General features: G+C 56.2%; 7 protein-coding genes across 7 annotated transcripts; 3 read left to right on the top strand and 4 right to left on the bottom strand.

The window, feature by feature from the left end:
* Positions 1-2,718: 2,718 nt before the first annotated feature.
* Positions 2,719-3,012, top strand: SPSK_00948 (uncharacterized protein; the record flags this gene model as incomplete). Its single annotated transcript, XM_016727889.1, has 1 exon — positions 2,719-3,012. The coding sequence occupies one exon, from the start codon at positions 2,719-2,721 to the stop codon at positions 3,010-3,012; it is 294 nt and encodes a 97-aa protein (XP_016584359.1).
* A 2,739-nt stretch (positions 3,013-5,751) lies between these two features.
* Positions 5,752-6,018, bottom strand: SPSK_00952 (uncharacterized protein; the record flags this gene model as incomplete). Its single annotated transcript, XM_016727893.1, has 1 exon — positions 5,752-6,018. One exon carries the CDS (start codon positions 6,016-6,018, stop codon positions 5,752-5,754), a length of 267 nt encoding a protein of 88 aa, XP_016584358.1.
* A 1,519-nt stretch (positions 6,019-7,537) lies between these two features.
* On the top strand, positions 7,538-12,181 carry SPSK_00658 (CCR4-NOT transcriptional complex subunit CAF120; the record flags this gene model as incomplete). The annotated part of the gene is made up of 3 exons (XM_016727608.1): positions 7,538-7,970; positions 8,081-8,238; positions 8,324-12,181. 3 exons carry the CDS (start codon positions 7,538-7,540, stop codon positions 12,179-12,181), a joined length of 4,449 nt encoding a protein of 1,482 aa, XP_016584357.1.
* Positions 12,182-13,267: 1,086 nt separating this feature from the next.
* Positions 13,268-17,823, bottom strand: SPSK_00659 (serine/threonineeeee-protein kinase-like protein; the record flags this gene model as incomplete). Its single annotated transcript, XM_016727609.1, has 3 exons — positions 13,268-16,558; positions 16,685-17,706; positions 17,790-17,823. 3 exons carry the CDS (start codon positions 17,821-17,823, stop codon positions 13,268-13,270), a joined length of 4,347 nt encoding a protein of 1,448 aa, XP_016584356.1.
* A 1,701-nt stretch (positions 17,824-19,524) lies between these two features.
* On the bottom strand, positions 19,525-20,502 carry SPSK_00860 (U3 small nucleolar RNA-associated protein 23; the record flags this gene model as incomplete). Its single annotated transcript, XM_016727806.1, has 2 exons — positions 19,525-20,354; positions 20,415-20,502. 2 exons carry the CDS (start codon positions 20,500-20,502, stop codon positions 19,525-19,527), a joined length of 918 nt encoding a protein of 305 aa, XP_016584355.1.
* A 1,210-nt stretch (positions 20,503-21,712) lies between these two features.
* On the top strand, positions 21,713-24,117 carry SPSK_00709 (uncharacterized protein; the record flags this gene model as incomplete). The annotated part of the gene is made up of 2 exons (XM_016727658.1): positions 21,713-22,975; positions 23,035-24,117. The coding sequence occupies 2 exons, from the start codon at positions 21,713-21,715 to the stop codon at positions 24,115-24,117; spliced, it is 2,346 nt and encodes a 781-aa protein (XP_016584354.1).
* A 175-nt stretch (positions 24,118-24,292) lies between these two features.
* SPSK_10337 (amidase) lies at positions 24,293-26,261 on the bottom strand (the record flags this gene model as incomplete). Its single annotated transcript, XM_016736796.1, has 4 exons — positions 24,293-24,417; positions 24,490-24,624; positions 24,710-25,877; positions 25,980-26,261. 4 exons carry the CDS (start codon positions 26,259-26,261, stop codon positions 24,293-24,295), a joined length of 1,710 nt encoding a protein of 569 aa, XP_016584353.1.
* Positions 26,262-26,820: the final 559 nt, after the last annotated feature.

Genomic DNA, 26,820 nt, shown 5'->3' with positions numbered 1-26,820 from the left:
TACACAGACCATTGTGCACTTGAATCCGTACTGTAAAATTGGCCATATTTCGATACGCAACTTTCTACTTTCATAGCGGCGCCAGTTATTTTTATTTTATTTGTTCAATTCGGAATCTGAATTGTGAGGAGGTGGTGCAACATGCAGCTCAATGGCTCTCTGACTGCAAGATCACTGCTCGCCGCAAACGGTGGAAGTTATCCAGTGGAAGTTGTCCGGCTCGCCGACATCTGCATCGTGCACGGCGAGTCTCGGACAATGTGACTAAACAGAGTCCGGAAAGCTCCTACGGGGGTGAAAGTGACCACCTAGGGCAGGATTTTCAAGACAATTTCCTGTCGCATTCCATTCGTACTATTGAATAAACAAGTATAGATTGTGGCAGTTGATGTGTTGACGTAAAAAGGCACAAAATATGTTGGTTGATAAAAATAAAATTATAAATTAATAAAATAAAAATAAACTTTGCTATAAAACATTTACAAGAGACTTGACACCAGAATCTTGAAGAGGCACAAGGAGATTATGTACAGTATGATGTCCCGCCGGTTCTTGACGAGGCTGAGAAACTGGTCAGCCGAATTCCCAGTGGCACATTTCTCTTCAGCCCTGCCATTGATCCGACGAGCATCTGCTCGTACGAGATACCAATCTGCAGTTCAATGGTAGTCCTCTGCTTGCGCGGAATGGAACCGCCTCTTACAACACGAGACGGATCATGATATTACTGGTGTCCTTGTATGGACAAGGCAAGCAAAAGGGCAAAAGTTGCAATTTCGGCGCCACCCGGCAGAGGTTGAACCATGACCCTTCACAAGAGCGTCCCCCAGTTTGATGTAAGACATATCTTGTAAAATAAAACGGCATACAGGCACTGTGTCCCTCTCTAAAAGGCCCTCTCGTGTTTTGCCTTCCTACCGTTTCTCGTCGCCTTCCTCTTCATCCGAACCCCAAGACCGGCCCAAGACGCTACGGCGAGGGGATTACGTGGGGACCCGGTTCCGCCTGTTCACTTACAGTGGGCGGTTGTCTCCTTGGCTGGTTCGACTGGTCAACAGTTACTCTGATGACAACTGCTGATCGCCCGTTGCACAAACAGGAACAAAGGTATTTCGTTGTGGATGACGTAATTCGCAGTGAGGGAGGTTCCCGGTATGGGACAAGCCTCGACGCGACAGCTTTGTGGACAACGAGAACAAGGGCTCACGAAGGGAATAATGTGTTTCTGATATTGTGGAGAGGACAAAGAGCATATGGATACACATACAGGCGAGTTACTCGGGGTAGCCTCATCGGCGAGTAGCCTGCCTTTCACCTTACTGGGTCTCGGGCCTGCCGGAGAGTCAAACTCGGGCGTAAGGATTGCTTGGGTACGCGTACTGAGGAGGATTGACGCGCCACTCTACAACGTATATCCAGAATATCCGACCAGCAGAGAGAGAATGCAACATAAAACAAGAGAAGGAGCATCTCCGTATTGACTCTCCGTGCCTGTCAGATGTCATGTCAAACCAGTCCATCACCCAAAGTCTATTTACGTCGTTTGGTTCGCCTATCAAAGACGCTCGTCATTTCTTTTGGGTCTCTCATTACGAACTGGCACGCCTTGGCGCTCGTATTTGACTCTTATTTTGGTCTTGATATTAGGGGCCGGATCAGACGGTATGACGCCGCCCCTCACGCCCAATAGCGCTGCATATAGCGGGCCATCCCGCCTAGGCCTTTGAGTATTATTAGTGCTTGTTTGCACGCCTGCATCTGCTGCGCATTTTCGGGCACACAGATGTGCATTCAACTCAGGGAGGAAATGGTAGTCACCAAAACAAGGCAAAGCCACATCATGACGCTCTAGTCTTGTGGTGATGTGGTGATGTGGTGATGTACGAAGTAGTGGTGTCGTTGTGGGTGTGGCTCGTTTCTTCATAGCGCGACCCAATTGCTACTTTGAGAAAAGGTCCGATGATATCGTCTCACGGCTGCTGGCCTGCGCGGTCGCAAGACGGGAATGCAACTCCGTTTCCATCGTCTGAATAGGGTATCGTCCATGTGGACGAGGGCGGAAATATGCGCAGTTGGGTTCGCGTTAGTGTGCTTGTTCGGCAGAGAAGAACGCGACTTACGCACTATATACGGCACACCAGTGAGCAGTTTATTACTTTATTTCGTCGCCTCATCGTCTTCCCGCCATTTTCTGTTTCCGTATTTGGCGCACGTTCAGGTTTCTCACTAGACGTTCCCATGCAACACGCCTTTATGCATGCCAAGTCTCACTGAGGCCTCTTTTGTTTGTCTCTCTGCCCCAGCAGACTGGATAGCAACCGGCAACACTGCAGAGATAGGGATGGTCGGTGGATACGGTCGTCTTTCACCGTCAATCGCGAACTTTACCATTTGCGGACGAGATGCCGGTGCCCGACAGAGTTTGGAGTACGAAGGAAGTACGGTTCAAGTCAAGCAAGGAGTGCGAGGGAGTGGTGGGAGAAGGAGGAAAAGTCATATTTCGTACTGAGCACGTTAGAGGTTCCGTTCCTGCCAAGTTCGTATACGGCGTATTTCGTTGCTCCCTCCCGTCTTGTCGTGTCCTTTATGTGCAATCGTTAACGGTCCATTCCTTCTACTCATTTATGAATGTATCCGTGACGGTGACATCAAGAAAGCTTGCCGTAGCCACAGCGGCAGGTCCCAGGACACGAGCGCTGAGCCCACGTTCCCATCTGCATGTCTGTCCTGGCTGAGCCCAACGTTACAGTCGCACTCCCTTTTGCGCCGGTTTTTGCACCGTTCGACGTCGATATTGGCGTCTTTTCTCCAGCCTCTTCAATATTTCAAATGGCTAAGGACAGTGGTGGGCTCACCTCTGTCGAGACGCGTCCCCTCGTATTTCGGACGGCTTTACAGCCCCAGGGCGGAGTTCAGTCGTGTCCAGCAGGCAGCGACATTATGGTCAGGGCAGTGGAACCGGGCGGCAAAAGGACGTCGCACCAACAATACGAAAGACGCAATACTCCGTAAGCACACGCCTATTGTTTTGGGGCATGTTGAAGCATACTCAAACGACAGGCCGGCAATGCGCCATCAGGGCAACATCCTTCCAGACTGATTGGCTGACGTTTGCTCACATCTGGCAGCACGGCCTCTGTTCCTGCGTTTCCCTCCTGTCGACGCATACGTCACAGGCTGTGTGTGTTTTGCGTATCTTACGTGTCTTTCTTTGTTGTCCAATGCTACCGTAGAATGCATCTTTCGTCGGGCGCTGTCAATTGACGCTGCGGCGTATTGTAAATGCGGCATACTCCGTACAGAGCAGTAATGTCACCTTTGGATAGCCCTATGAGATCAGCGTCTTTTGCGTCCAACAGTCACCGCGTTCTCGGCTCTGCCTCTAAAAATAAAATAGACAGCTAAACTCGCTTGCCTCGCGATCGACCAGTGCCGGGTCCTGTCTTTTCAGTGTGGATGGCCACCCATAAACTCACCGAAGCCCGTCAAATCCATCAATGCCGATCTTGGCCACATTCTCGCTAGGCGGCCACAGAGCCCAGCATACCGCGTATTATTACGTCGCTGGCGGCCACGGCCTGCACCGGATCGACATCATAGAATAACAGCACCTGTCAGAGCTCGGAGCTCTCGCTTGCCTGTGAATTCAATTCTGCTCTCTTCAATAGCGCCTTCTTCAGCAGACGCTAATTCGAGATCTCTCCTGCCATTTTCATCTTGCCAGCCAACAGTTAGTGATAATCTATCCCACGCGGCGCTAAAAAGTAATGCCCGCTTCCGCCCAACCACTGCGTCACTTCTACTCCGGTCTCAAAGTCGTATCTTACCCAAAAATCAGTGGCGTGCGTCACGACTGCGACGCTTGCCAAATTAGTCTCAGATTCTTGTAGAGAGAAAACTAGAACAGGTCTCTAGCACCATGCACGTGTAATTAGAGAAGGAACGAGACAGACTCAGACAGACGGTTGGCACCATAGACCTTCAGATGGTAATGTGCAATGGCCGTTGAGATATACGAAACGACGAAACACACGGTAAGTTATGTAGCGGTTTGGCCTCGTATCGTGTGTTACAGTCGTTTGGCCCCTCGCTGAAAAGAAGCAGAAGACGACGACACGAATGCCAAGCCAAACAAACGCACCCTGAATCAGACACCATCAGACAAATTTTGCAGCTCCAAACACTGTGAAGATTTGTACTGCACTTCACCGAACAAATAACGAGCTATCCGATCTATCCGCTTGGCGTTTTGCCCCCTAACCCGGCGCGCCAGTTTCGTCCCCCCGGGAAAGCAAGGAAAGAGTCGATTCCATCACAACACGGAAGTGCAATACGGGAGTCGTGGGCAAGACTCGTCCACGGACGGCACGGAGCTCCTGAATAAAACCAAGCTGGTTGCCACTTTCCCCCCGTCTGTTCCTCGTCCCTTTTTTGGCTTTTGACGTCTTTCGCCTCTGTTCTCGATTTACCGTACTTCTGTGCACGTTAATTTCGTCTGGTCGTCACCGGTCTCTTCACCAGCTCATTAGTTACAACTTGCTTTGGCACTCGCCTATTTGGTCGCATTTCTCCGTCTCCTTCCGCGCTTTCCACGCTGCGCATTCCACTCGGTGCGTCGGCCCTGGTCAGCCCGTCCCTCTTTCCTCCACCAATTTCCTTTGTTATCTCGGTGGCCTCCCTCTCTCTCCTACGGTTGCTTCCCGCCCGGGCTCTCCCCTTATTCATCTCCGCGACCTCATGACAATGCGAGGGCCACTTTGCGTTCTTGACAAAGCCTGTGACGCCCCCAAGTGCGATTTGCGCCCCAGTCTGACAAAGGAAACGGAACAATAGCGGCCGCAAAAAGCTTTACGACAGCTCCTTTGCGTTAACCAACGACGATCGGCCCTGGCCAGCTGCCGCTCTTGTATTTGGCGACGATCGTTTTGTGAGTATTGCGTAGCACAGTCGTTCTCCCTTTACGAAATGCAAATTTCCAAGACTTTGTACGGAGCACAGTGAGAGCTAAAGAGGCGGTGTCGCCGACGAATGCGCCGTCCGCATTGTCCGCTCTGTTTACGTATGAGCGCAGTGCATTTGTGTTTTCTGTGTTTCCTGCGTTGCGCCTTCCCGGTTCAATCAAAGTCGGCACAGCTTCCTTCCCCGAAACCCGAGCTTGTTTTGCCCAGCCTGCCCAGCCTTCCAAACCCAGCTTCAGACAGACGAGAACAAGAAACACACAAACAAAACTAACAAAGAAGGAAAGCACGAACAGCCTCTCTTCCCTCACGCCCCTTTTACATTGTGAAGACCTCGGCCTCCAAAGTACGAATATCTATTCAGCCATTGCCGTCCACCTGGCCCATTTCTTCTTTTTTCCTCCCCCTTTTCCCCCGATACCAACAAACACAAAAAGAATCTTTGCTCGAAACGACCAACAAACAACTCCCGTGACAAAATAAAGCAAGGAGGTCGTGCTCTGCCTCGCCCGTTGTTCCACCTGTCATTGCCTCACGTCCGGTTTTTCCACAAGACACCAAAAAGGGTACAACAATTGTACCATGTACGTTCCGCGTACTCCATAACAGGTACGTATCTCTACTTACGCGCGCGTCAGACACCCAGTCTTTTTGCTCGTCGACTACGTCAGCCATTCCGCTGTACCTTGCCGTTTTCCCTACCGTTCCTTTCTTGCTCTCGTTTTCGCTCCTGCACATCGCCTTTCATATCCGTTCCTTTCCTTCTTTATTCTCTTTTCAACCTGGCTTCGTTTTACCCTCGCATCTCCTCGACACCCTTTTTCCTGGCCTTCCGGTGTGTCCTGTCGCTTGTTGCTGCTTCCCCTGCTATCGGCGTGCATTGGAGCATTGGAGAGCTTGTCGTCACTAGAGGCGAGAAGAGGAAAGCCTCTTTCGTTAGCTTCTTCTCCCAGCCCGATTCAGAACAAAAACCCTTGCCACCTTTCCACACCTCAACCGCATTGTGTCGCTTTGCTGCAGGCGGTCTGGTAGCTTTGGCAGGTAGTTTATTCGGACACATTTTGCCCATATCGTCTTCCCGCCTCTTTTTTTAATCTTGTTTGAGCCCTCTATTTTGTATTTTCTTCCTCTTTTCTTCTTTTCGATTCCCTCTTCTCACGACGTTTCAGCTTTCTTTGAGAATCTCGCCGGTAGCCCCTCGTCTTAACGACCTCACCGAACCCCTGTCGCACGTCTCAGCTTTCGCCACGACCGATTGATCGATCAGCAGCAGCAACGCAGAGCTAGAGAAAACCAAAATCCCAGGGAAGCAACAAAACGGCCTTGTTCCCTCCTCCTGCCCTGTCGGTCTTCCCACGTCGCACGTCTGACGGCCTGCGTGCCCAGCGGTCGCATAAACAAGACAATTCTCGACCAGCCACACTACTTTGACTGAACCAAGAACCACGACACACCCACGCCGGGTCATTGCGAAAGACCCTTCGAGGTCCTATAGGCCAAGATGGGCCGGAATCGCGGTACGTGTTTTCACTATGCTATACATTTCTCGTGCCCTGCTATTTGCGTTCTTATGGTGGTTATTGCTATGGTTTTCGGCGCAGCATATTACTCTGTCGCCTTTATGCTGCCCATTCCGCCGCCTATTTTGCCTCTTCCTAGCCCTCCGTACAGTTTCAATCCTTCCCACAGCCCTCCTCCCTCTTCCACGTCCTCATTCCATATTTCCAGCTTTTGGCAAAGTTGTCAACTTGGGGGTTTTTGTCGTCCGACGCCGTGGCGCTGTCACATTGGCCTGCCTTGGCTGTCATTGGCCCCTCTTCCAGTCTAACTGCCCTTGTCCCGCCAAAATGCCCCCAAATGTGCCAGGCACATGCAGAGGCACCCAGAGACTCCCAAAATTGTCCAAATCGGGTTGGAGCCGTCTAGATCGCCGAACTAGATGTCCCATGGTCGATCCACTGGTTGCATCATCGCCTCTCCACGGAAAGACCAATTCGATGTGCTGTGCGTATGTGGCCATAACGTTAGACTGCTGCACGAAGAGACGAATGAACAAGAGCCCAAATGGAGAAAGAGAAAAAAGAAATGCCCAAAATCATGCGCGTCGCCCATGTTCGGCCTTTCTCCTCCAACCGTTTTACCTGCTCGAACAAGCCACTTTTCAAACCGGTTCAGCCAACCATTGCCTTGCAGGCCGTCATTGCGTTGCTCGGTCTATTTCTGGCTTTTGCGGGGTGACCTTTGGTTCGTTCTCTAATGCATCACTTGTTCCTTTATGGCCTTAAGGGACTTTTCCGTGTCTTTTCTCATTTCTCGGCTGGTCCTACGAACACAGTACTTGTACTTGGACACCCTCCAGTACTCTCTTCACCTTGCCTGGTGCCTCTTAGCCCCAAATTCGTCACTCATTTTCTGAGACCCTTTTTACAACCGCATTTCCTTCGCATCCCTTATTTCTGTCAACCTCTCTGTTTCGCTTTCTTTCGTTTCGCCCCATTTCCTCTTTTCAACGTCTCATCACAACTGTTTCCCATTTTCCCTCGTCCCCATATTAACTCTCTCGCCCAGTTCTCTCGTTTATGTCCCAGCTGTCTGGAGGCGGCAACAGAGACTCTCGGACACCATCGCCTCCCTCAACAAACAACGTCGACACCTTCACGAACATTAGCAGCGCTTTCAACTCGCGAAAGCCCGAGCAGACACTGACACCACCTCAGAACCAACCCGCCGCACCAACAGAGCCGTTCCCCGACGTCACATTACCCACGTCTCCGACCCGCGGCGGAGAGGATGGCCTTGGCGCACTAGGCAACGACTCACAATTTACGCCAGGCCCCGGTCGTCAACGGAGCTCATCGCGACCCTTGTCTATGATCCAGACCTACCAGCCGCACGTCATGGATACCAACGACACAATCCCCGAGCTGCAGCCCGTCTTTACGCTCCTCAATAGCCATGCCAACAAGCTGTACCAGGAGGGCTATTTTCTCAAGTTGGACGACCAAAACTCTCGTACGACAACCTCCTCAAGAAAGAAAAAAAGAAAAAAAGAAAAAAGAAAAAAGAACAGAAAAACGTATAAACCCTGTGTTTCAAGTACCAACTAACACCTGCTTCTTTAGAGGGCCGCCCGAACCCGGATAGAAACTGGACCGAATGCTTCGCTCAACTCGTCGGCACCGTGCTGTCTCTATGGGACGCCGCCGAACTTGACACGGCAGGCGAAGACGGCGAGGTGTTACCAAAATTCATTAATTTGACAGACGCCGCAATCAAAGTGGTACGTCATACACCCTTCAGCCACTCGGCTACGACGGTGACGCAGGTGACGCGAGTTGTAACGTTAAACTAACCGTTTTGTCCAGATTGACTCCCTCCCGACACGATCGCCAAACGAGCAGCCCCTGCAACATGTTCTTAGCGTCTCTACAGCCGGCCGCAACCGCTACCTCTTCCACTTCAACTCCCACCACTCCATGATCCAATGGACCTCGGGCATCCGCCTCGCCATGTTCGAACACTCGACTCTGCAGGAGGCCTACACCGGTGCCCTTATCGCTGGCAAGGGCAAGTTGCTCAACAACATCAACCTGATCATGAGCCGTTCCAAACTCACCACTGAAGAGTGGGTGCGTGTGCGCTTCGGAGCCGGTGTCCCTTGGCGTCGGTGCTGGTGCGTCATCTCGCCCCCGGACGAGAAGGAAGTCCTGAAACTGCAAAAGGAAATGAAAAAACGCTCCGTCTACGATCGCTCGCACGCGCCGCAACTCAAGGGCGACATCAAGTTCTATGACAAACGCGTCGAGGGCAAGAAGCAAAAGAAGGCCAAGCCCATTGCCACCGTCTCCAACGCCTACTCCGCCTATGCAATCTACCCGCAGTCCAAGGCCCTCATCGACGCCTCCTCTCTCATCAAGCTTGAAGGCACCATCACCATTCACTCGGATCCGGTCTCGACGACGGAAGGCTTTGTGTTCATGATGCCCGAGGTGCGGCCCATGGTTAGTGGCTTCGAAATGCTGCTACGCGCTCTCTTCCCCATCTGGGATACGTTCTGCTTGTACGGTCGCCCACAGCGCCTCGTGGCCAGCACTCTGGACTCTCGATCGCTCATGTTTGCCATGCCTAAGCACCGCCGCTACGGCTACTTGGAGGTTATGGACGTTTCTACCCTCGTTTTGACCGACGGCAGTGGTGCCTGGACCGAGCGGGAGTGGCGCAAACGCCTCAAGGACCTGACCGCTAGGCGCCTGGCTGCCATGGACGAGAGCGCCAGTAGTGGCTTTGAGAGCGAGCGCACATCGAACCGTAGCAGCAAGCGCCTCAGCTTCGGACCTGGTGCCGCTGCCCTTCCCATGAGCAACAGCGCCGGTGTGCTGGACGAGCGCGGCGCCCCGGCCCCGCGCGCCCGAGTTAACTTTGCCGACGAAGGCGACTCTCTACGACCGGGCCGGACGGCCGCGTTTGCACAGAGCTCGAGCAACCGCACCGATTCCGCACCTCCCGCTTCAGAGCGCCAGCGAATCCCCTCGTCCATGGCGCAGGCAGCGACTATTGCCCATGCGCGCAACAACTCGGACATGGGCGGGGGTGCACCGGCGGACAACAGCCAACGCCCGTATGGCGGTCAGCCGGCAGCGTTTTATGACCCGACCATCACCAGCGGCGGGCCCGGTGGTGCTGGCGGTGCTGGCGGCTACTACCCGTCCGGCGCCTCACCCACACCGCACGGCCGTGGCTACGTCAATGAACTGGCCACGACCCCGGAGCGCGTTAGCTCCGAGGACGATGTCTCCTCGTCTCGTAACGTGACGCCTCCGCGCGACCTCGGCGACATGCAGCGGAACCTCCAGACCCCCGAGCCTGTCTTCACACCGCCGGCCGCGCAACACCTGCCCTCGTCTCGTCCGGCAGCTACGCCGTTCCACTCGGCCGAGCTGCGCAGAGCCAACAGTCGTCTGTCCAGCTCAACCCTAGCGCACATCGTCAAGGCGAGTGCCGTATCCAACGAGTCCTGGCCCATGCCCGACAACCAAGAGCACAGGCCCGTCAGCCAGGGCAGCGGTACGAGCCGGGCCGTTGGTGGCCAGCCTGGTACCAAGCTGCCGTCCTCCGTATCCGGCCCGTCATTAGGCCAGCCCAGCCCCAACTATTCACAAGGCCAATGGGGTCAAGGCCAGGTTCCTTCCAGCAATGCAGCGCACCCGACCTCCTATTCGAAGTCCCCTCTCAACCAAGCACAGAACATCCTTACTCCAGCATTTGATGGCACAAATGAGCCCCTTTCCCAACCCGCAGGTTCGGGTTCCAAGCCGATTGGTGGTCCTCAGCCTCAAGTGCCACCGCACGCTGACCACTTGCCAACTCACATGCACGGCGCCGAATCTGGCCGCCAGGTGCTTCTAGCTCAAGGTCCTAACCCTCCCAACCCCTCTCCAAACTCCCTTCCCTCCCAACCCCAAGTATCCCAAGCATCTCAAGAGGCTACTGCCTCTTCCTCCGGGCCACAACCCGAGCGGCTGCGGACGCCTCCGCCGAATGCCAGTCGAGCTTCCATTCCTGGGGCTCCTGCGTTATCGCCGATTAAAACGTCCCCCTCTATCATAAGGAAACCCGTTCCTTCGAAAGCTGACACCGTGCAGAGGTATAAGGCGTCGGCAGCTTCCGAGCCGCAGTCGGCCATTTCAAGCGCAGGAAGCCTGCAGGATTACTATATCGATGAAGCAGCTCTTGCCAAGGTCCAGCTCGCCGACAACATCTCCACCGATGCCAACGAGTTGCCCACTCGTCAGGTCGTCCGCCAAGATACCAAGCGCAGTGAAGCCAGCAGCCGCTACGATGACGCGTCGTCGACGACCACGCCTGACTATGCCAGTACCCACGAGTCTGTGCGGACACGGGAATCCGTGGATCGCCCCCGTGCCGGCGTCCTGCGCACAGTCGGCGAGGCCGCTCCACCAACTCCGCCCCCCCACGAAGCCCTCGACATCCCTGAAGTCAACTTCGGTCCCACCTACAATTATGCCTCTGCCAACATCCCACGCAACAAGACACCGACTCCGCTGGGTGCCGGTAACTCGACGAACCAGCCGTCGAATTCGTTTTCACCCTCTCCCGGAACGAATGCAGCTATGTCCGGTCCAGCCAAACTCCGCAAGAGCCCGGGGCAGGCCCAGGGCCACAAGTCGCGTCCCTCCGAAACCAGCCATTATCGCCAGGAATCGGATGACACCCTCCGCCGCCGCAGTGTTGCCTGGCAGCCCGGCAGCGCCATGGTTGGCACGACTGCTAATGCCAATGGTGATGGACGTGCCAGTTCTATGACCCCGGAGCAGTTTGTGCTTCAGCGCGCCCAGGCCGCCCAAAGCTCGAACCCCCCATACCCGCTGCACCAGAGAAACCCGTCAAACAACTCGCTGCTCAACTTGCGGAAGAATACGCCGCCACCGGCCATGCGACGGACCTCCAGCTTCGACATGCTTACCAGCGCCGTACCGAACCCCCCGTACCAGCAGCAGCAGCGACCCAGCTCACAAGGCGCCATGACGGCTCTTGGCAGCCATGCACGCGACAGCTCCATGGATGTCGGAGCCCACTTGTCGGCCCGCGAACAAGAACATCTGGCCCGCATGACAGGCGCACCTCTGATCAATGTCGTAGGCAACTCCCGCAACAGCCAGCAGCCTGCTGGTGGTCCTGGACTTGTCGGCGCCATTGCCGCTCGCGAGCGTGAAAAGCAGCAGATGAAGGAGGGTGTCAGCTCCCAGGCTGTGCAATACGCAATCAACCAACGCCAGCAGCTGCAGTTCCAGCAGCAGCAGGTGGCGCACCAACAGTACTACCTCCAGCAGCAGCTCCAGCAGCAGCAGCAGCAGCAACAACAACAGCAGCAGCAGCAGTACGCCCAAATGTACGGCACGCCTAGCCCTCAAGGCGCTGCCAGTGGATACGGCGGCTACCAGCTTCCGCCGGGTCACGGCCCGCCGCAACCCCGGTTGTCGCCGCAGCAGATGGCCACCGCCCAAACCAACACCTATGTGCCCCAGCAAGGGTATGCCCAAGGCGGCATACCGGGCGGCTGGCCAATGACCCCGCCGCAGATCCAGCAGCATCCTCGGCAGCAACAGGGCTACTTTTCGCAAAGCCAACACGCACAGGGCCAGAACGCGCAGAGCCCGGCCGGGTTTGTCGGTACGCCGCGGTCCAGAACACCGGGTCCTTAACTGTCGGGCAAGAACCTTCTTAGAGGGAACTGTCTTGCAACAACCCCCTACATGCTATTTACTCTCATTTTTATTTACCTTTCTTTGGCGTCTATTTCTCTACACATGTACTCTGTATTTGGTTTTCTTTTGTCAGCCATGGTTTAGCCAACTTTTGGTATTCAGGGCACAGCTTGTTTTTTATGTCCTGTGGGTTTTGTCCATTGCCGCTTGTCACAGGGATGGACGACTGATTCTTTTCCTGCAAAAAACTGACCTGCATATTCTTTATGATTATTTCCAGGCGACTTTGTTCATTTATCTTATTTTCCTTGTTTTCCTTGTTTTTTTTTTTTTTTTTTTTTTTCTTAGTCTGTCGCATGATAGAATTGCATACATAGAGTGGGTTGCTACGGTGGCAATGCTATGCTTTTTTTATCATACCCTCCAAAAAAAATTTGTTTAGATGATTGTGAACAATGCAAGTGATGGAGTTTTTTGATATTGTAATTTGCCTGGCGATTTCGATTTCGATTTTGTCAAAAAATAAAATAAAATAAAATAAAATAAAATAAAATAAAATAAAATAAAATAAAATAAAATAAAATAAAATAAAATAAAATAAAATAAAATAAAATAAAATAAAATAAAATAAAATAAAATAAAATAAATGCGAGCAGATTTTTTTTTTAAATGAACACAAAACTAGCCGTGTAATGTTTTTTTAATAATACTAAAATACGATATTAACCCAAACATGTGCACTGCAAACGTAAAAGAACCCTTTTACTACATAGAACAACTAAATAGGATAAACATGTTCAAATGTCGCCAAACGCTCTCGACTGGAAGATGCCCGGCTTATGAATGCAACAGCCAAAGAAACCAACACGAAACCAACAATCACACAATAAATGCAACCAAAAAAAAGACCTTTTGCTACCCACCCCTGTGCGAAATCCTACTTTCCCATCCTTCCCTGAGACGCTGACCATGTGCCGACCAATTTTTGTATTTTTTGCAAAGAAGAACAAACAAGAAAACAAAACACCAACGAACCGTATCTTTAGATAACTTCAAAACGTGAGGTCAAACGACGGTAACCGACTACTGCCTGGCCAGTCGTCCTCTGGGCGTCTGGGACGCGGTGGCTGACGGTGTGGGCGTAACGCTGCTGCTGCCACTGATGTCCTTCCTGTTATTGGACCGGTCACCATCGCTGCCGTTGGTGTTGTTCGTCAAGTTACTCGATGTCGACACGAGCACCGTCGGTGCGCTGACGGGCGACGCGGCGAGGCGGGGCCGTCGCACGCGGATTTGCAAGCCACTGCCACTGCTGCTGCTACCACCAATGTTTCCCCAAGCAGCTAGAATTTCGGCACGCCGCTGCTCAAACTCGGCCGACCGGAGGCGCTCCTGGTCGATACGCGCCACACGTTCAGCCATATCACGATCGGCTTCCACAAGACGGCGCCGGTGCTGCTCGCGGTGGGCCACATACTGCTCGGCGCGCGAGCAGGCTTTATCGAGGCGTTGGCTGGTGGGCTCGTCCACAAGACTGACGGCCGCTAGGGACGCCGGTACAAGAGACGCACGCGGCTTGGCAGAGCCGCCCCAGTTGCAGCGGAAGAGCAGTTCTGTGCGCAGCGGTTTGGCGGCAGAGGCAGTGTTCGGATCGACCATGATGTACCAGACGACGACGAAGTCGCCATCGTATAGACGGGTCCAGTTTCGTGATGCGCTCTGCATGTTGCGTGGGTCAGACGAGTTGATGGGGGTGCCATTGACCATGATGCCCTGGCGGGCCTTGGTGGAGATGTAAAAGTGGTATCGGCTGGCAATCTCGCCGGTCGCGTCTAGCGCCACCTCGCCCGCATCGTCCCGCCGTTCCCATGGCCGCAAGTCCGTCCACGGTTCGGACCCGGCACCGCCGTTGGCGTCGCTCCGCCAGAGTAGTATCTTGAAGGCATATTTGGGCACCTTCAATTCATTGACTGGCAGAAACACCTGTGTGTTGTCCGGATGGCGGCCCCAGGTGGTGATCGATTCCGTGATGGGTACGGAGATGTTGGAGACGACGGATGCGGCCGTGGATGTGAGTCGTGCTACGGGCGGGATTTGCTCGGTCACAACTGGCACAACAATTTGAGCTTGTGGCGTCGGTTGCAGGTAGAGTTGAGGGGATGCGGAAGGCTCGTGGGGCGGCGTAATGACTTGCTGGAGAGCAGCAGCCGTGGCTGGGCTGCTCGATGGCATAATGTTCTCCTTTTGGTCGATGTTGGCGTCATCGCCGATATCGATGCCACTGGAAACGGCCGTGTCAGAGATGTGCGACGTGGAACGGGAGCGCGACCGCGGCTCCGACCCGGACTCGGATCGACGGCCGGCAGCCGAAGAGACCGAAGGTGGGAAGTGCTTCATGGCCAAGTTCCAAAGTGGGCCCGGGCCGGGCCGAAACTCCTCACCACGCGCCTCGGCGGCATCTTCAAAGGCATTGAACTGCAACTGGGTCATTTCGGGGTACTGTAAGTGCCAGCTGGACTTGTCGTTGTGAGCCCAATAGACGGACTTGGACACGGGCATGTCGATTTGGCGGCCGCCCTTGGGATAGCTGATCGGCTTCACAGCGGAATAGACGGCAACATCTTCGGCTGTGATAACATCGTTGTCGTCGTCGTCCGATTGGACAGAGGCTTGCTCGCTGGTGGCGCCCGTGTTTGTGCCCGTGGCGACCAGGTTCAGGTCCGACGCAAACGCGGATTCCATATGGATGTCCGACTTGAGCCGCTTGATGGTGGGCTTGTCCTGTTTGTCCTGTTTGTCCGTGGGACGTGCGGCGCTGCTCTCAAATTCATCGCTGGTGTCCGGTGCCGGCTTACGTTTGCTGCCCGTAAAGTCGGTGATGGAGTGCTTGAAGTTGGATGCGGCGAGTGACTTCATGTTCAAGTTGCCTAGGATGGACTCGGCACCGCCCAGACTTTGCGAGGCCACGTCAAAGGTCAAGTTGTTCAGCTCGTCCACAGAGTGGCTCGTCTGGAAATGGTTCGACTGAGAGAGGGCTGCAGGGACATGGGCACTTCCATTCGAAGCACCGCCGGTACCACCGCCGGTACCACCGCCAGTACCACCACCTGCGCCACCACCTGCGCCACCACCACCCGAACCGCCATGAGTCGTTGATCTCGGCTGGGACCATTGATCTCCCGGTTGAAGCGACGGCACCTGCTGTCGCTGGCGGGCCCGCGGTGTTAAGAAAGTATTATCCAGGTCAGAGCTGTTCGCTGAATCGGGGGAGTAGCCCCGTGGCTGGTGGATGGAGCCTCCCAGGTCCGACAGTGGCAGGTTCAGGCGGTCTTCGGGGATGACGCCAGAACTACCAATGGCGCTAACGTTGACTTCGCCAAAAAGCCGCTGCTGTTGTTGTTGCTGCTGTTGCTGCTGTGTGTTCAGGTTCTGCAGGCCGCGGATAGTAGCCGCGTCGCCTACCTGATGACCGTCATCTTGTGAGCCGATTACACCGTCCATGCCGTCGAGAATGTCATGGACCTGGCTTTCGCCCCCGACATAGTCGTCATCGTCGAGGATCTCGTCGTCGCTCAGTTCGCCCACCCCGTCCAGACGCGTGTCGGGCAACGGATCAGCGCCGTGACCATCGTTAAGACTGAGCTGCGATGCGCTCTGTTCAAGTGCCTCGGCCGACGCGTCGTCGATCCCGGTCAACCATGGGTGCCGTTGTAGAGTTTCGATGGTGGCGCGGTTTTCGGGCCGATTCCGAAGCATAATCGAGAGGAAATGGATACATGCCGGCGAGGCGTTGACGGCACGAAGAGGTTCTACGTCAATGGGTCGGGTCATGATCCATGCCAGAAGTTCAATGTAGGTTGTGCCCTGCTTGACTGGGAATGGTGGGCGGCCCGTGAGGCAGTAGAAGAGTACACCGCCAAGAGACCAAATGTCGACGGCGTGGTCGTACCGTTGACCCGGCGCCCGGGTCTTCTTACGCGGACGGTTGGTCCGGATGCCGTTCTCGTCGAATTCGGTAAACTCGCCGTAGACCTCGGGCGCACAGTAGAGGAGCGTGCCACAAAAGGTTTGCAAAAAGGTCTGCTCGTTGTCGACCATTTTGGACAGTCCAAAATCGGTGAGCTTGACGTTGAATGGCGCAAGCGAGTCAATCAGAATATTGTCGGGCTTCACATCGCGGTGGGTGATATTTTTGCGGTGCAAGTAGTCCAAGGCGTCAATGAGCTGTGTGGCCATTTCCCGGACGGCGGCCTCTGGGAGAGCCCCGCGGTTCGTGATAAGACTGCCGAGATCGCCCATGGGCACGTACTCCATGATGATGATAAAGAGCCGGTCGTCAAAATCGAAATGCTCGATATAACGAACAACATTGGGCTTAGTATGCAGTTAGGTCGTGCAACAAAACAAGGAATACAGCGAATACGAATACAACGAAAAGAACAAAACATGCAACGTGGGCGCAAAGGAGGACAAAAGAGGACAAAGGAAGCGGGCACATACATGTTGGATTTTTTGCATAATCTTCATCTCATTTTCCACCTTCTGGTCGAGGACGCCATTCTTGACGAAGCGGCGCTTGTCGAGCTCCTTGGCGGCGTAAGGCTTGCCGTCGAACTTGGAGGTCACCTTGTGGACGGTGGCGAAGGCGCCCTTGCCGATCTGGCCGACACGGTTGTAGCTGTTGGAGCCGTTCCACTCACGCGGCAAGCTCTCGGTGGACGCGGGCTCGAAGCGTGGTGGGGGCCGGCGGGCGGGTCCTGTCTGGGGAGGAGCTGGAAATAGGTTAACAATGCCGGCCGGTCCAGCGCCAATGATTTGCTGTCGCTGCGGCTGTGGTGGTGGATGCGTCGTACCAATGCTTTCGTCGCCGTCCGCGAGCATGGCGAGGCGCTCAAGGTAGGCGTGCAGGTTACGCTGGTACGCACTCTCGTACTGGCCCTCACGGCGGGGCACGCGGACAAGGAACTCGAGGTCGTGGGCGTCGTTCTGGAGCAGGATGGAGACCTTGGTACCGCTGTTAAGGGTGCGTTTGTTAGACATGCCGGGGCGGCGGTGCTTGAGCAGCACGTCGTCGACTGCGGTGCCGTTGGTGGACTGGTCTTGCAGCATGAGCACACCGTGCTCGTTGATGTATATGCGGAAGTGGATGTTGCTGAGCCGTCGCAGGGAGTCGTTGTTGAAGCAGACATCACACCGGCTGGGGTTGCGGCCAAAGGTGAAGCCCTGTACGGGGTCCTTGACCTTGGCGGACAGTCTCAGGACAAAGGCGGGGCCGTAGCCGGGGCCGGCGGGCGACAGGCCAAAGTTGCCGGCATAGTCTTCGTAGGCGTAGTCAACATCGACGTTCTGGGCCTCTTCACGGCCGATAACGAAAGGAGAGCCCTCGCGGGCAAGACGGGCGGCTTCGTTGCGGGCGTTGATCGAGTAGGGGAACAGGAGGCACACGATGTCGGCAATGTCCTCGTCGGTGAAGCCCGAGTTCTGCTTGCCTACCCGGCGTGGGTCGATGACATTCTGCGTGGCTATTGCAAGGTTAGTACTCTATGCAACATTCGAGACAGAGCGAAAGCAGTTAGCCCAAGAGAAGATGGAGAGCCGCGTCTACCTGGCTGCGTTGGCTGGGACATTTCACCGTCCATTTGGTCTGCAGCCTGCCCGCACGGCAGGCTCCCGGGAATCTTTGGTGGAGCAGTAGGTGCTTGGTAGAGGGACTCGGAGCCGAAGAGGCTTGTGATGGTCGGGTTCTCGTGCCCGGTTAGCAACGGCGGCAACCCAGGCGGCCCCGGCGACCGGCTATAGCCCTGCCCATACAAGACAGACGAGGAGCTGCGGGGTCTTCCGTTGCCACGATCGTCGCGGTCTTTGCGGCCGTGCGTATTGTCCGGCCTGTGCTGCCGTTGGTCTCGTTGTTTGCTCTCCCAAAATGACAAATGCGGTTTTGGGATGTTGGAAAGCTAGGGCCAGGCGGCGCCTGACAGAGCTCGGGTCAGGCCGACGTTTTGACGTTCGGTCGGAAGACGGGGCGAAAATAACGAGAAGAGGGAGGATGTGTCGTGCAGTGCCGTGTTGTGTCGTGGAGAGTGAAGAAAGCCGGGACTGGCCTCGAAATCCAGGAATGTCGAGGATATTATGGTCGTTTCGGTGAAGCCGAGTGGCTGTCGAGGCACATTGGCTCGAGCGAGGAAAGGGCAAAGGACGGCCAGGGACAGGGGCCTGGGCCCCTCTGTTTGGTGGAAGGAGCGCAGGTGGGCAAAAACTACAACGTACGTCTGGGCCGTTGAACAGGCAATTGCAGTGCAGCGTACAGCGGGGCAACCGCCAACCAACAGCTTCAAGAGGAAAGAACGGTCGGCATGCACCTGGTTTGTGCGAGTTTGTACGTCGTGGACTTTGAAATTTAATCAAAACGGAAGGAGCACTTGACAGGCTCACGTTGCACGGCGCGTGCTGCAAGGTGCACACGGAAGGTACGGAGCGACAGGAGTAACAAGGCACAGGGAAAGAGTGGTGTCGTGGTGAGAGCGTGGGTGGGTTGCAGTTTCCTCGTGTCGCGATCTTGCGGTCAGCAAGGAAAGCGCAGAACTGGGCCCAACGATTGGCTGCCGATGCACCAAAACTGCTTTTGAGGAGCCTAGCGGCTGCCACGCTAGCGACGGTTTTAGGGGGATATCGAAGTAGACGTGTGTTATTTCCTGTCCCGTAGCGCGCCGTATTACCGTCCGTCCACTGGTGTTTAATCCAAGTCTTAGTGCGACGGCCTGTTCCTGGGGGATCAGCCGCTGTGGGCTTGACGGTTGTGTTGTGTTACCCGTGACGGATGCAGGTGGACAGGGCAGTTGACGGACAATTCATGGTTTAAATATGAGTCGAGAGAACGACCTCAGTAGATCTCATCCCGTGTGGTTGCCTATTTGAGGTGCATGCGCCCAATGTATTGGTTCCCGAAAGTGGTGGCTCATTGCCTGACTTTGCTTACAGCGTCTCGTAGCGATCGTATTTCCCGCGGAACCTTCCATGTGCTTCCGGTGGTGTGCACGCGACGTGCAGGCACACCTTTTCGACGCCTTCGCGACGCCTTTAACACGCCTTTGTGACGCCTTTAGACGCCGCCGCCTTTTGATTACGAAGGCTTTCAGGCGCCTTCTGTCCCATGATACCCACAACGTCGCCCGTGACCACATATCCAGCGCCCGACGTAGATGGACTTGCACATTTGCGTCGTTTTATTCTTGGACAGAGTTGGAGCTTTTGGAGCTTGGCACATAAATGGGATGTTCGCTGGTATCAAATTCTAATGCAAGTATACTATTACAAGAGCCTAAACTGCCAAGACATTAGGCCTACTCGTCGCTGGCCGCCTGTGCCGCTGCAGCAGGCGCACTGCCCTCGCCGGCGGGCTGTGCCTTGTGTTTCCGTATCCGCTTCTTCTTCGGGGCGCCGTCGTCTGTGGTTTTGGGTTTGGCGGCCGCCGCTCCTGCGCCTGCGCCGGGGGCTGCCGTCTTCTTCTCCTTCTTCTTCTTCACCGACAGAGGGTTGGGTCCCTTGACGCCAAATGCCTTTTTCTTTTTCTTCTTCTCCTCGCCTGGAGCCTGTGCAGCCTTTTGTAGTTTGTCGCCGTTGGCATCCTTGTCGTCGTCGCCGTCGTCGCTGTCATCATCTTTGTTGTCCTCCTCGTCGCCCGCATCGTCCCGCTTCCGCTTCGCGCCGGCCGACTTGCGCAGCTCGCTGCGGAACTTGGCGCGCTCGGCGCTGGCACCCACCTGGGCCGTCACCTCCGACATGGGCTCCATGATCATGACGCTGCGGTTGATGTAGATGAGCGGCACGCCCGAGACCGTGCGCATGTAGCGGCGGACGCTCTGGTCCTGCGTGGCGACGACGTAGCGGTGCTTGTTCTCGCCGCGGCCGTCCTTGTCGACGACGTGCGTCAAGCACTCGAGTGCCGAGAGCGCCTCTTCAAAGTCGTCGGGGCGGTGGCCGCAGCGGCGGCGCTCAAACGTCTTCGCGAGATCGATGGCGCGGTTAATACCGGGCTCTTTGGGCATGCTGTAGAGGTGGCGGATGCAGCACTGGGTGATCATGATTTTGACCTTGCCGTGCAGTGTTCGCTCGAGACCGGCCTGGAGGTCCATTGTGAACCGTTCGGCATCGCGTACGAGGTCGCCGTCGACTACAAATGCTAGTTAGCAAGTCACTTCGTGGAGGGAGACGGCTCAAACGCTCGACTTACCCAGCACTTGGTAGGGCTCGCGGAAGCCATGGTGCAGCTGGTATTGTTGGACCAGCTTTTTGTACTGCTTTGACCGTTTCGCACGCATCGTGGTCGTGTGTGGTGTGGGAGGCCGAGGGAGGGCGGTCGCGCAGCAAAGGTCGTGACAGAGAATCTAGCGAGGCATTCGACAACGTGAGGCTCGAGGACGGTTTTCTGCGATAAGAGAAAAATCTCTTATCGGTGCATTGTCTTTCTGCTGGGACCCACATTTCCCATCTTGAGCCAATACGAATTACAGAATACAGAATACAGCGAAACAAAACGGGAAGTGGGCTCGCCAAATGTTGCAATAGGCGGCTGAGGCGCTAAAACAGGCGAGGATCTGTCTCTGATTGTCGGGTTCTCTCCGACGGGCAGATGATGGCCTGGCCTAGAGGCCACAAGCCAAGTAAATGTGACCAAAATCTCACACTCCTAGGACGGAGTGCCCCGAAAATAAAAACTTCAAAGGGAAAAGGTGGAACGCCACTCAAAATAAGGTACAGTAATAACCCCGAATCCGCCTTGCCGGCTTTTGTGCCAATTTCGGACTTTTCTTACGACTGTCGTGCAACGCCCCTGCCTCGCTGTGGTACTCTCGTACAAAAGCCATTGCCTTGGAATTGACGGGAAGTGACGACCGGCACTCAAGGCGAAGCTGAGAAACGATAATTTGTTGGCCGTTGGTCGTTCTTTCCTTAAACGAGAACCCATTCCAGTTCGGGCAGGGGCCAGGCTTGTGACGTGCCGCAAAGAAGCGCCGATTGCACGCTAGAATCCGCCTTGAAAGCCGGCTTTTTTGGGAGGGGGGGGGTGAGAGCCTCTTTGAGTTTTAACTCTAATTAGTGGGTGCTGAGGTTGCATAGGTCTGTTCGCTCTTTCCAAGCCGTGAAAGGAGACTTACATTGGATGTTCGTTTTCCTTATCGCTGGCCACACACAGCCCCCCTTTGCACCTTCCCCTCAAAAAGCTTGTCTTGGCTCCCAAGTTCTGCTAGGCAGGCTCTTTCCGCCTCAGCGTCGAGACATTTCCATTCCCTTTTGGGGCATGCGAGGTTACACTTGCAGTTTACAAATCCAACTGGGCGTCGCCTTCCCAATCGGCTCCTCCTTCCTCCTTCTCGCGATGAGTAGTATTACCTAACCATTTTGTTGGGCTTTTTGAGATTATTGGACTTCTCGGGATATCGACGACGACGAAAACGGCGACGAACGCACGCACGCACATTACACATACACAGACTCACACACACACACAGACTCACACGCCCACACGCCATGCCGCGAAAGACAACAGGCTGCTGGACCTGCCGCGCGCGCAAGAAAAAGTGCGATGACGGCCAGCCCTCGTGCGATGCCTGCGCCATGCGGTCCATCACATGCTACGGCTACGGCGCGAAGCCTGCCTGGATGGACGGCGGCGACGAGGAGAAGGAGATGCTGCGCACCATGAAGCAGCGCGCCAAGGAGAGCTACAGCCAGCGGCGACGGGCCCGCGCCATGCGCAGCGCGGGCCACGAGGCCATCCCGGCCATGACTGCGTCGACGTCGACAGCGTCGCCCGGAGGCATAAAGAGCGAGGGCAGCGACAGCCCGGCGACGTTGACGACGACGACACTCAGCGGCGGCAGTAGTCGAGACCAGCAACTACAGCAGCAGCAGCCTCATCTTGCCCACGAAGGTCAACTTCAAGATCTGGATCACGATGCATATCGAGATCAAGATCAACATCAACACCAACTGCATCAACCGGATGGCCAACACGATATGCAGCTGGACGACCAATCGCCGCCGAATAATGACGCCCAACGCAACTACCCGCATGTCCCCCATGGCCCCCACGTCCTTCACGATCATTACGACAGTCACAACAATCCCGACCGCCATGGTCTGCATGCCTTTGCACACAACACCCGCAATCACCCGGAGCCTATGGAGCCTCACATGTCCTACACTGCCCATCCATCCTCTTATACCTCGCATCCGCAGCACCAACCGCTGCCTCCGCAACATCTCTGCGGTCTCCTCCAGTACGAGGACACACCATTGCCTGCCATCCAGGAGCCCACCAAAACACTGCCATACCAGCGGCCCCGATCACGGTCGCCACCTCCACCTCCACCTCCGCCTCCACCTCCGGTGCCCCGCCCGACCGGTCGCTCCGGCTCCGACTTCCCCTACAGCGAGAAGGAGCTGTCGCATCTCATGTACTACTTTGACCACGTCTTCCCACGGCTGTGTCCGTTCTTCACCTATTCGGCCGGCGACAAGGGCCGCGGCTGGCTGCTGAGCCTGTTTCTGCGCACGAAGCCGCTGTGTGCAGCGGCCATCTGCATCAGCGCGTGCGACCAGGCGCAGTTTGTGCTGGGCCCGCTCAGCGACATCCCCGAGCGCACGAACCATGACCTGGAGATGCAGCACATTGAAATCGTCGTCGACCTGCGCAACCATCTCGCGCAGCTGTCCCAGCAGACCGGCGCCAGCCGCATGGCCGTGGCCGTCGAGGCTCTGGCGTGCGTGATGCACTTGATTTTATTCGAGGTATGGTTTTGCCCTAGAAAAATGAACTACATTGTTGTGCTCCCGCTGACCCGTACCAGCTCTGGATCCCACGGCACGGCGAAGTCAACGACTGGGTCATGCATCTGGACGCGGCGGCCGCGTTGCTGTCGTCCGTTGACTTGACCATGGTCAATGGCAGCAGCATCGCCTCTGACTCGCCCATGTCCATGTCCATGACCATGTCGACGCCATCCGACAACAGCGGCGGCGGCGGCATCAGCAGCAGCAGCGCGGCCCACAACAACGGCGACTCCATCGAGTCGTTCTTCCCTGTCGAGTTCCTGTCGGACGGTGAGTTGTCGGCGTTCAAGTTCTTCCTGACGCAGTACACATACGGCTTTGTTGCGTCGGCCGTCGGGCACGAGCTGACGCCTCGGTCCGTCGAGTCGATTCAGCGCACGCATGCCATTTTCCACAGCAACCAGTCCAAGATCCGCGACATGTTCGGCCTCGAGGACTGGGTCTTGACGACGATGCTGGACGTGGCCGTGCTCAAGGCCTGGAAGCAGCGCGAGCGCAGCGCCGGCACGCTCAGCCTGCGCGAGCTGACCCGCCGCGCCGACGTGCTCGAGGCGCGCATCAGCCAGGGACTGGCGCACATGGCCGCGTCGGGGACGGCGGCCGCCATCCTGGCGTTGTCGGCCGAGGCGGCCAGTTCGCCGCTGGCATCGTCGTCGCCGACCTCGGACGGCGCGCGTCGGCCGACGCGGCTGACGCGCGATGAACGGTCCTACATGGTCACATCGGCCTTCCTCCATGCCACCCTCTTGTTTCTACACATTGTCGTGTCCGGCTTTTACCCGAACCTGCCCGAGATCCGCCGCGCCGTGCTCCAGACCATCGAGGCCCTCGAGTTTATGCGGGCCAACTGCGACAACAACATCCCCTCGTGGCCCTACTGCGTCGCGGGCTGCCTCGCTCTCGAGTCCGAATATCCACGCATCCGCGCGCTGTATCCGGTGCCGAAAAAGGGCCATCACCCGCTGGTGCTGACCCAGTGGACGCTGGCCATCATTGAGCGGTGCTGGCAACTGCGCGCGGCGCAGGCCAACCAGACGGAGGAGACGGTGGACTGGGTCACGGCGATGAACGATTTGGGCACACGGCTGCTTCTTGTGTGAGGCGGACTCGGATCGGAGGACAGGAGGGCAGGAGGGCAGGAGGACAGGAGGACAGGAGAAAAACAATATATACCCAAACGGTGGAGGTGACGAGAAAGAACGTAGCAAATAATATTCTTATACACACTACAATACCTTTCATATGGCATCAACATACCCTTTTTGTGTATGATCCCTACGACTGAGCCAAGGCTGTCGAGAGCATTTCGACAAGAGCGAGAATCTTCTCCTCCTGGAAACGCCGACCGACGAGTTGAAGCCCAACGGGCGTGTTCTCCTGGACCTGTGGGTTGTCTGTGTCTGTTAGTGCGTGCTCTGGTTGGGGATGGGGGGGGTTTGATTGTCTTTGGAGAATCGGTGGTCAGATCGTACACTCTTCATGGATGGCCTTGTCCAAGTCGTTGAGCGGCGTGTAGTCCTTTTCCACAACGTCAATCGCCGGATCGACCCTGGTCACAGGGAACACGGCTGCTGTGTAGTCGAGCGTGTTCACCCAGGGCGTGTATCCTACTGCAGGATTAGTCATTCTTAACTGTCTGAACGAGATGGAATCGAAATAGGAAAAACCAAGGAAACATCTTTCCTAACTCACCGACGTGGAAATTCTTGTTGTCCAGCTCAACGGCTGCGCCGGGCGCCACCGGCGCCAGGATCGCATCCACCGGCCGACCCGACTTGGTCAGCGCCGCCGTGCTGTTCCAGTAGTCCATGTAGTCGCGCCGGTACTGGAACAGCTCCAAGTTGCCGTCAAACAGCTGGTCCGCCGTCGTGGGCGCCTTTGGCGCCGTGCCGTACAACTCCGCCACCCGCCACTGCAGAGGCTCGCCCGAGAGCCCTATGTGGTAGTGTATGTCGATGCCGCCGTCCGCAATGAACGCTTGCATTGCCAGCTCCGTCGCCCGCGTGTGCGACGGCGGTGTCCACTCGATCGTCTGGTGGCCCAGTGTCTCGATGAGCGCTTTCACGGTCGCAAACGCCCGCTTGACAGGTGGCGTCGGGGCCACTTGGTCGTCGCCCTCCCACAGGCCGAACGTGAGGACCTGGCCCAGCTCGGCGGCCGTCGCCGGCAACGCCGCGGCCAGGTTGTCGCGCCACGGCAGCTCGACGATGGCCGGGTCGTAGAGCCAGGGCTGCTGGGCCAGTACCGACTTGAGCACGAGCTTGAGCGTGGCGGCGCTGCCGGCCAGCGGGCCACAGACGGACGGAACGGAGTTTTGACCGGGCATGCTGTTGGCGGCGCCGGCATACGGCAGGCGGCCAAACGAGGGGCGGATGCCGTACAGACCATTAAACGCCGAGGGGATGCGGATGCTGCCGCCAATGTCCGTGCCAAACCCCACGGGGCTGCCCTTCATGGCCACGAGCGCGCCCTCGCCGCCCGAGCTGCCGCCGCAGGTCATCAGGCGGTTGTTGGGGTTGCGCGTGAAGCCGACAATGTGGTTCCAGGTCACGCCGCTCATGACGGTGTGCGGCAGGCTGGTCTTGCAAAAGGGCACGCCACCCAGCGCACGGATCTCGCGCACCAGCTCGCTCTCGACGACCTTTTCCTTCCCTGTGCCCTTCTTGCCCTCAAATGTTCCAATCCACCCGACGTAGCCCATGGTCGTCTCTACGCCGCGGACGTGGAACTGGTCCTTGAAGCTAACGGGCACACCGTGCAGCGGGCCCGAGGCCACGCCACCGGAGGCGGCAAACTTGGCGTCGAGCAGCTTGGCCTCGGCAATGGCCTGGCTGAAGAAGATTTCATGAAGGCAGTTGGTCTGGACATTGTGTTAGAAGGGTTGATGTATGGGGTGGCCACTGTAAGCACACACACTCAGAGAGAGAGAGAGAGAGAGAAGAAAGGAGAGGGGAGGATATACCAGCTGATGGGCAATGGCGGCGCGGTGGCAAAAGGCCGTGACGACCTCGGTGGCCGTCCAGGTGCCTGAGGTGGTGTTGGACACAATCTGGGTGACGTCGGCCTCGGTCAACTCAACCTCGCGCGGTGAGAGGAACTGCTGCACATAGGCGCCGGTGACGTCCTTTTGATCCTTCGGCGCCGGCAGCGGCTGGGGCAGGCGCCAGGCGACGGGGATCAGGTCCAGGACAGCTTGCCGCTTGGCAGCGGCCTTGTCTTGCCAGCTAGGTGCAATCGATCCCATGTTGAGTCACAGTAAAGGAAGCAGGAGAGAAAGCAGTTTGAAGTGGATGTGAAGAAGGACGAATGTTGTGTGAGGAACTGCGGTGGAAGCACTCCGTTCGAAGACGAGGAACGTTGTTTTATATCCTTGGCGGTTGTCGCGGGGCTGGACGGCGAGGCCAAGGTCGAGGCCAAGGACGACGTGGACGACGAGGGGAGCGTTCCAGCAGTCGCCGCGGTGGTGGTTGCAGTCGATGAGCTCATGGCAGTCGTTATCAACGTGTTCATGGCGGGTGTGGCCGGCGTCGATTCAGTCGCGGGATCCTCCATGTCCATATTTTCTGGGATTCGGCGCTTACGGGATGTAAATCGGCTTCCGAGATAAGAGCTGGATAAACAAGCTTGGAAGAGCTTGGGAAAGAGGGGATCCGCGGAGGAGATGGTGACACTGACGGCGGGTAAGGAATACGCGAAGATGCGTCCGATATTCGAATGAGGGGTCGGAGGTTGGGTAAGTGTTGAGCAAGTGTTGGTGACAGGACGGAACTATCTTTGATGCTGGCGACGTCGGCAAATAAATG

This window comes from Sporothrix schenckii, assembly GCF_000961545.1.
Source record: "Sporothrix schenckii 1099-18 chromosome Unknown Cont48, whole genome shotgun sequence".
NCBI classification, from domain to species: Eukaryota; Fungi; Ascomycota; class Sordariomycetes; order Ophiostomatales; family Ophiostomataceae; genus Sporothrix; species Sporothrix schenckii.
The sequence above is the reverse complement of the archived record's forward strand: the minus strand, read 5'-3'. Positions and strand labels throughout refer to the sequence as shown.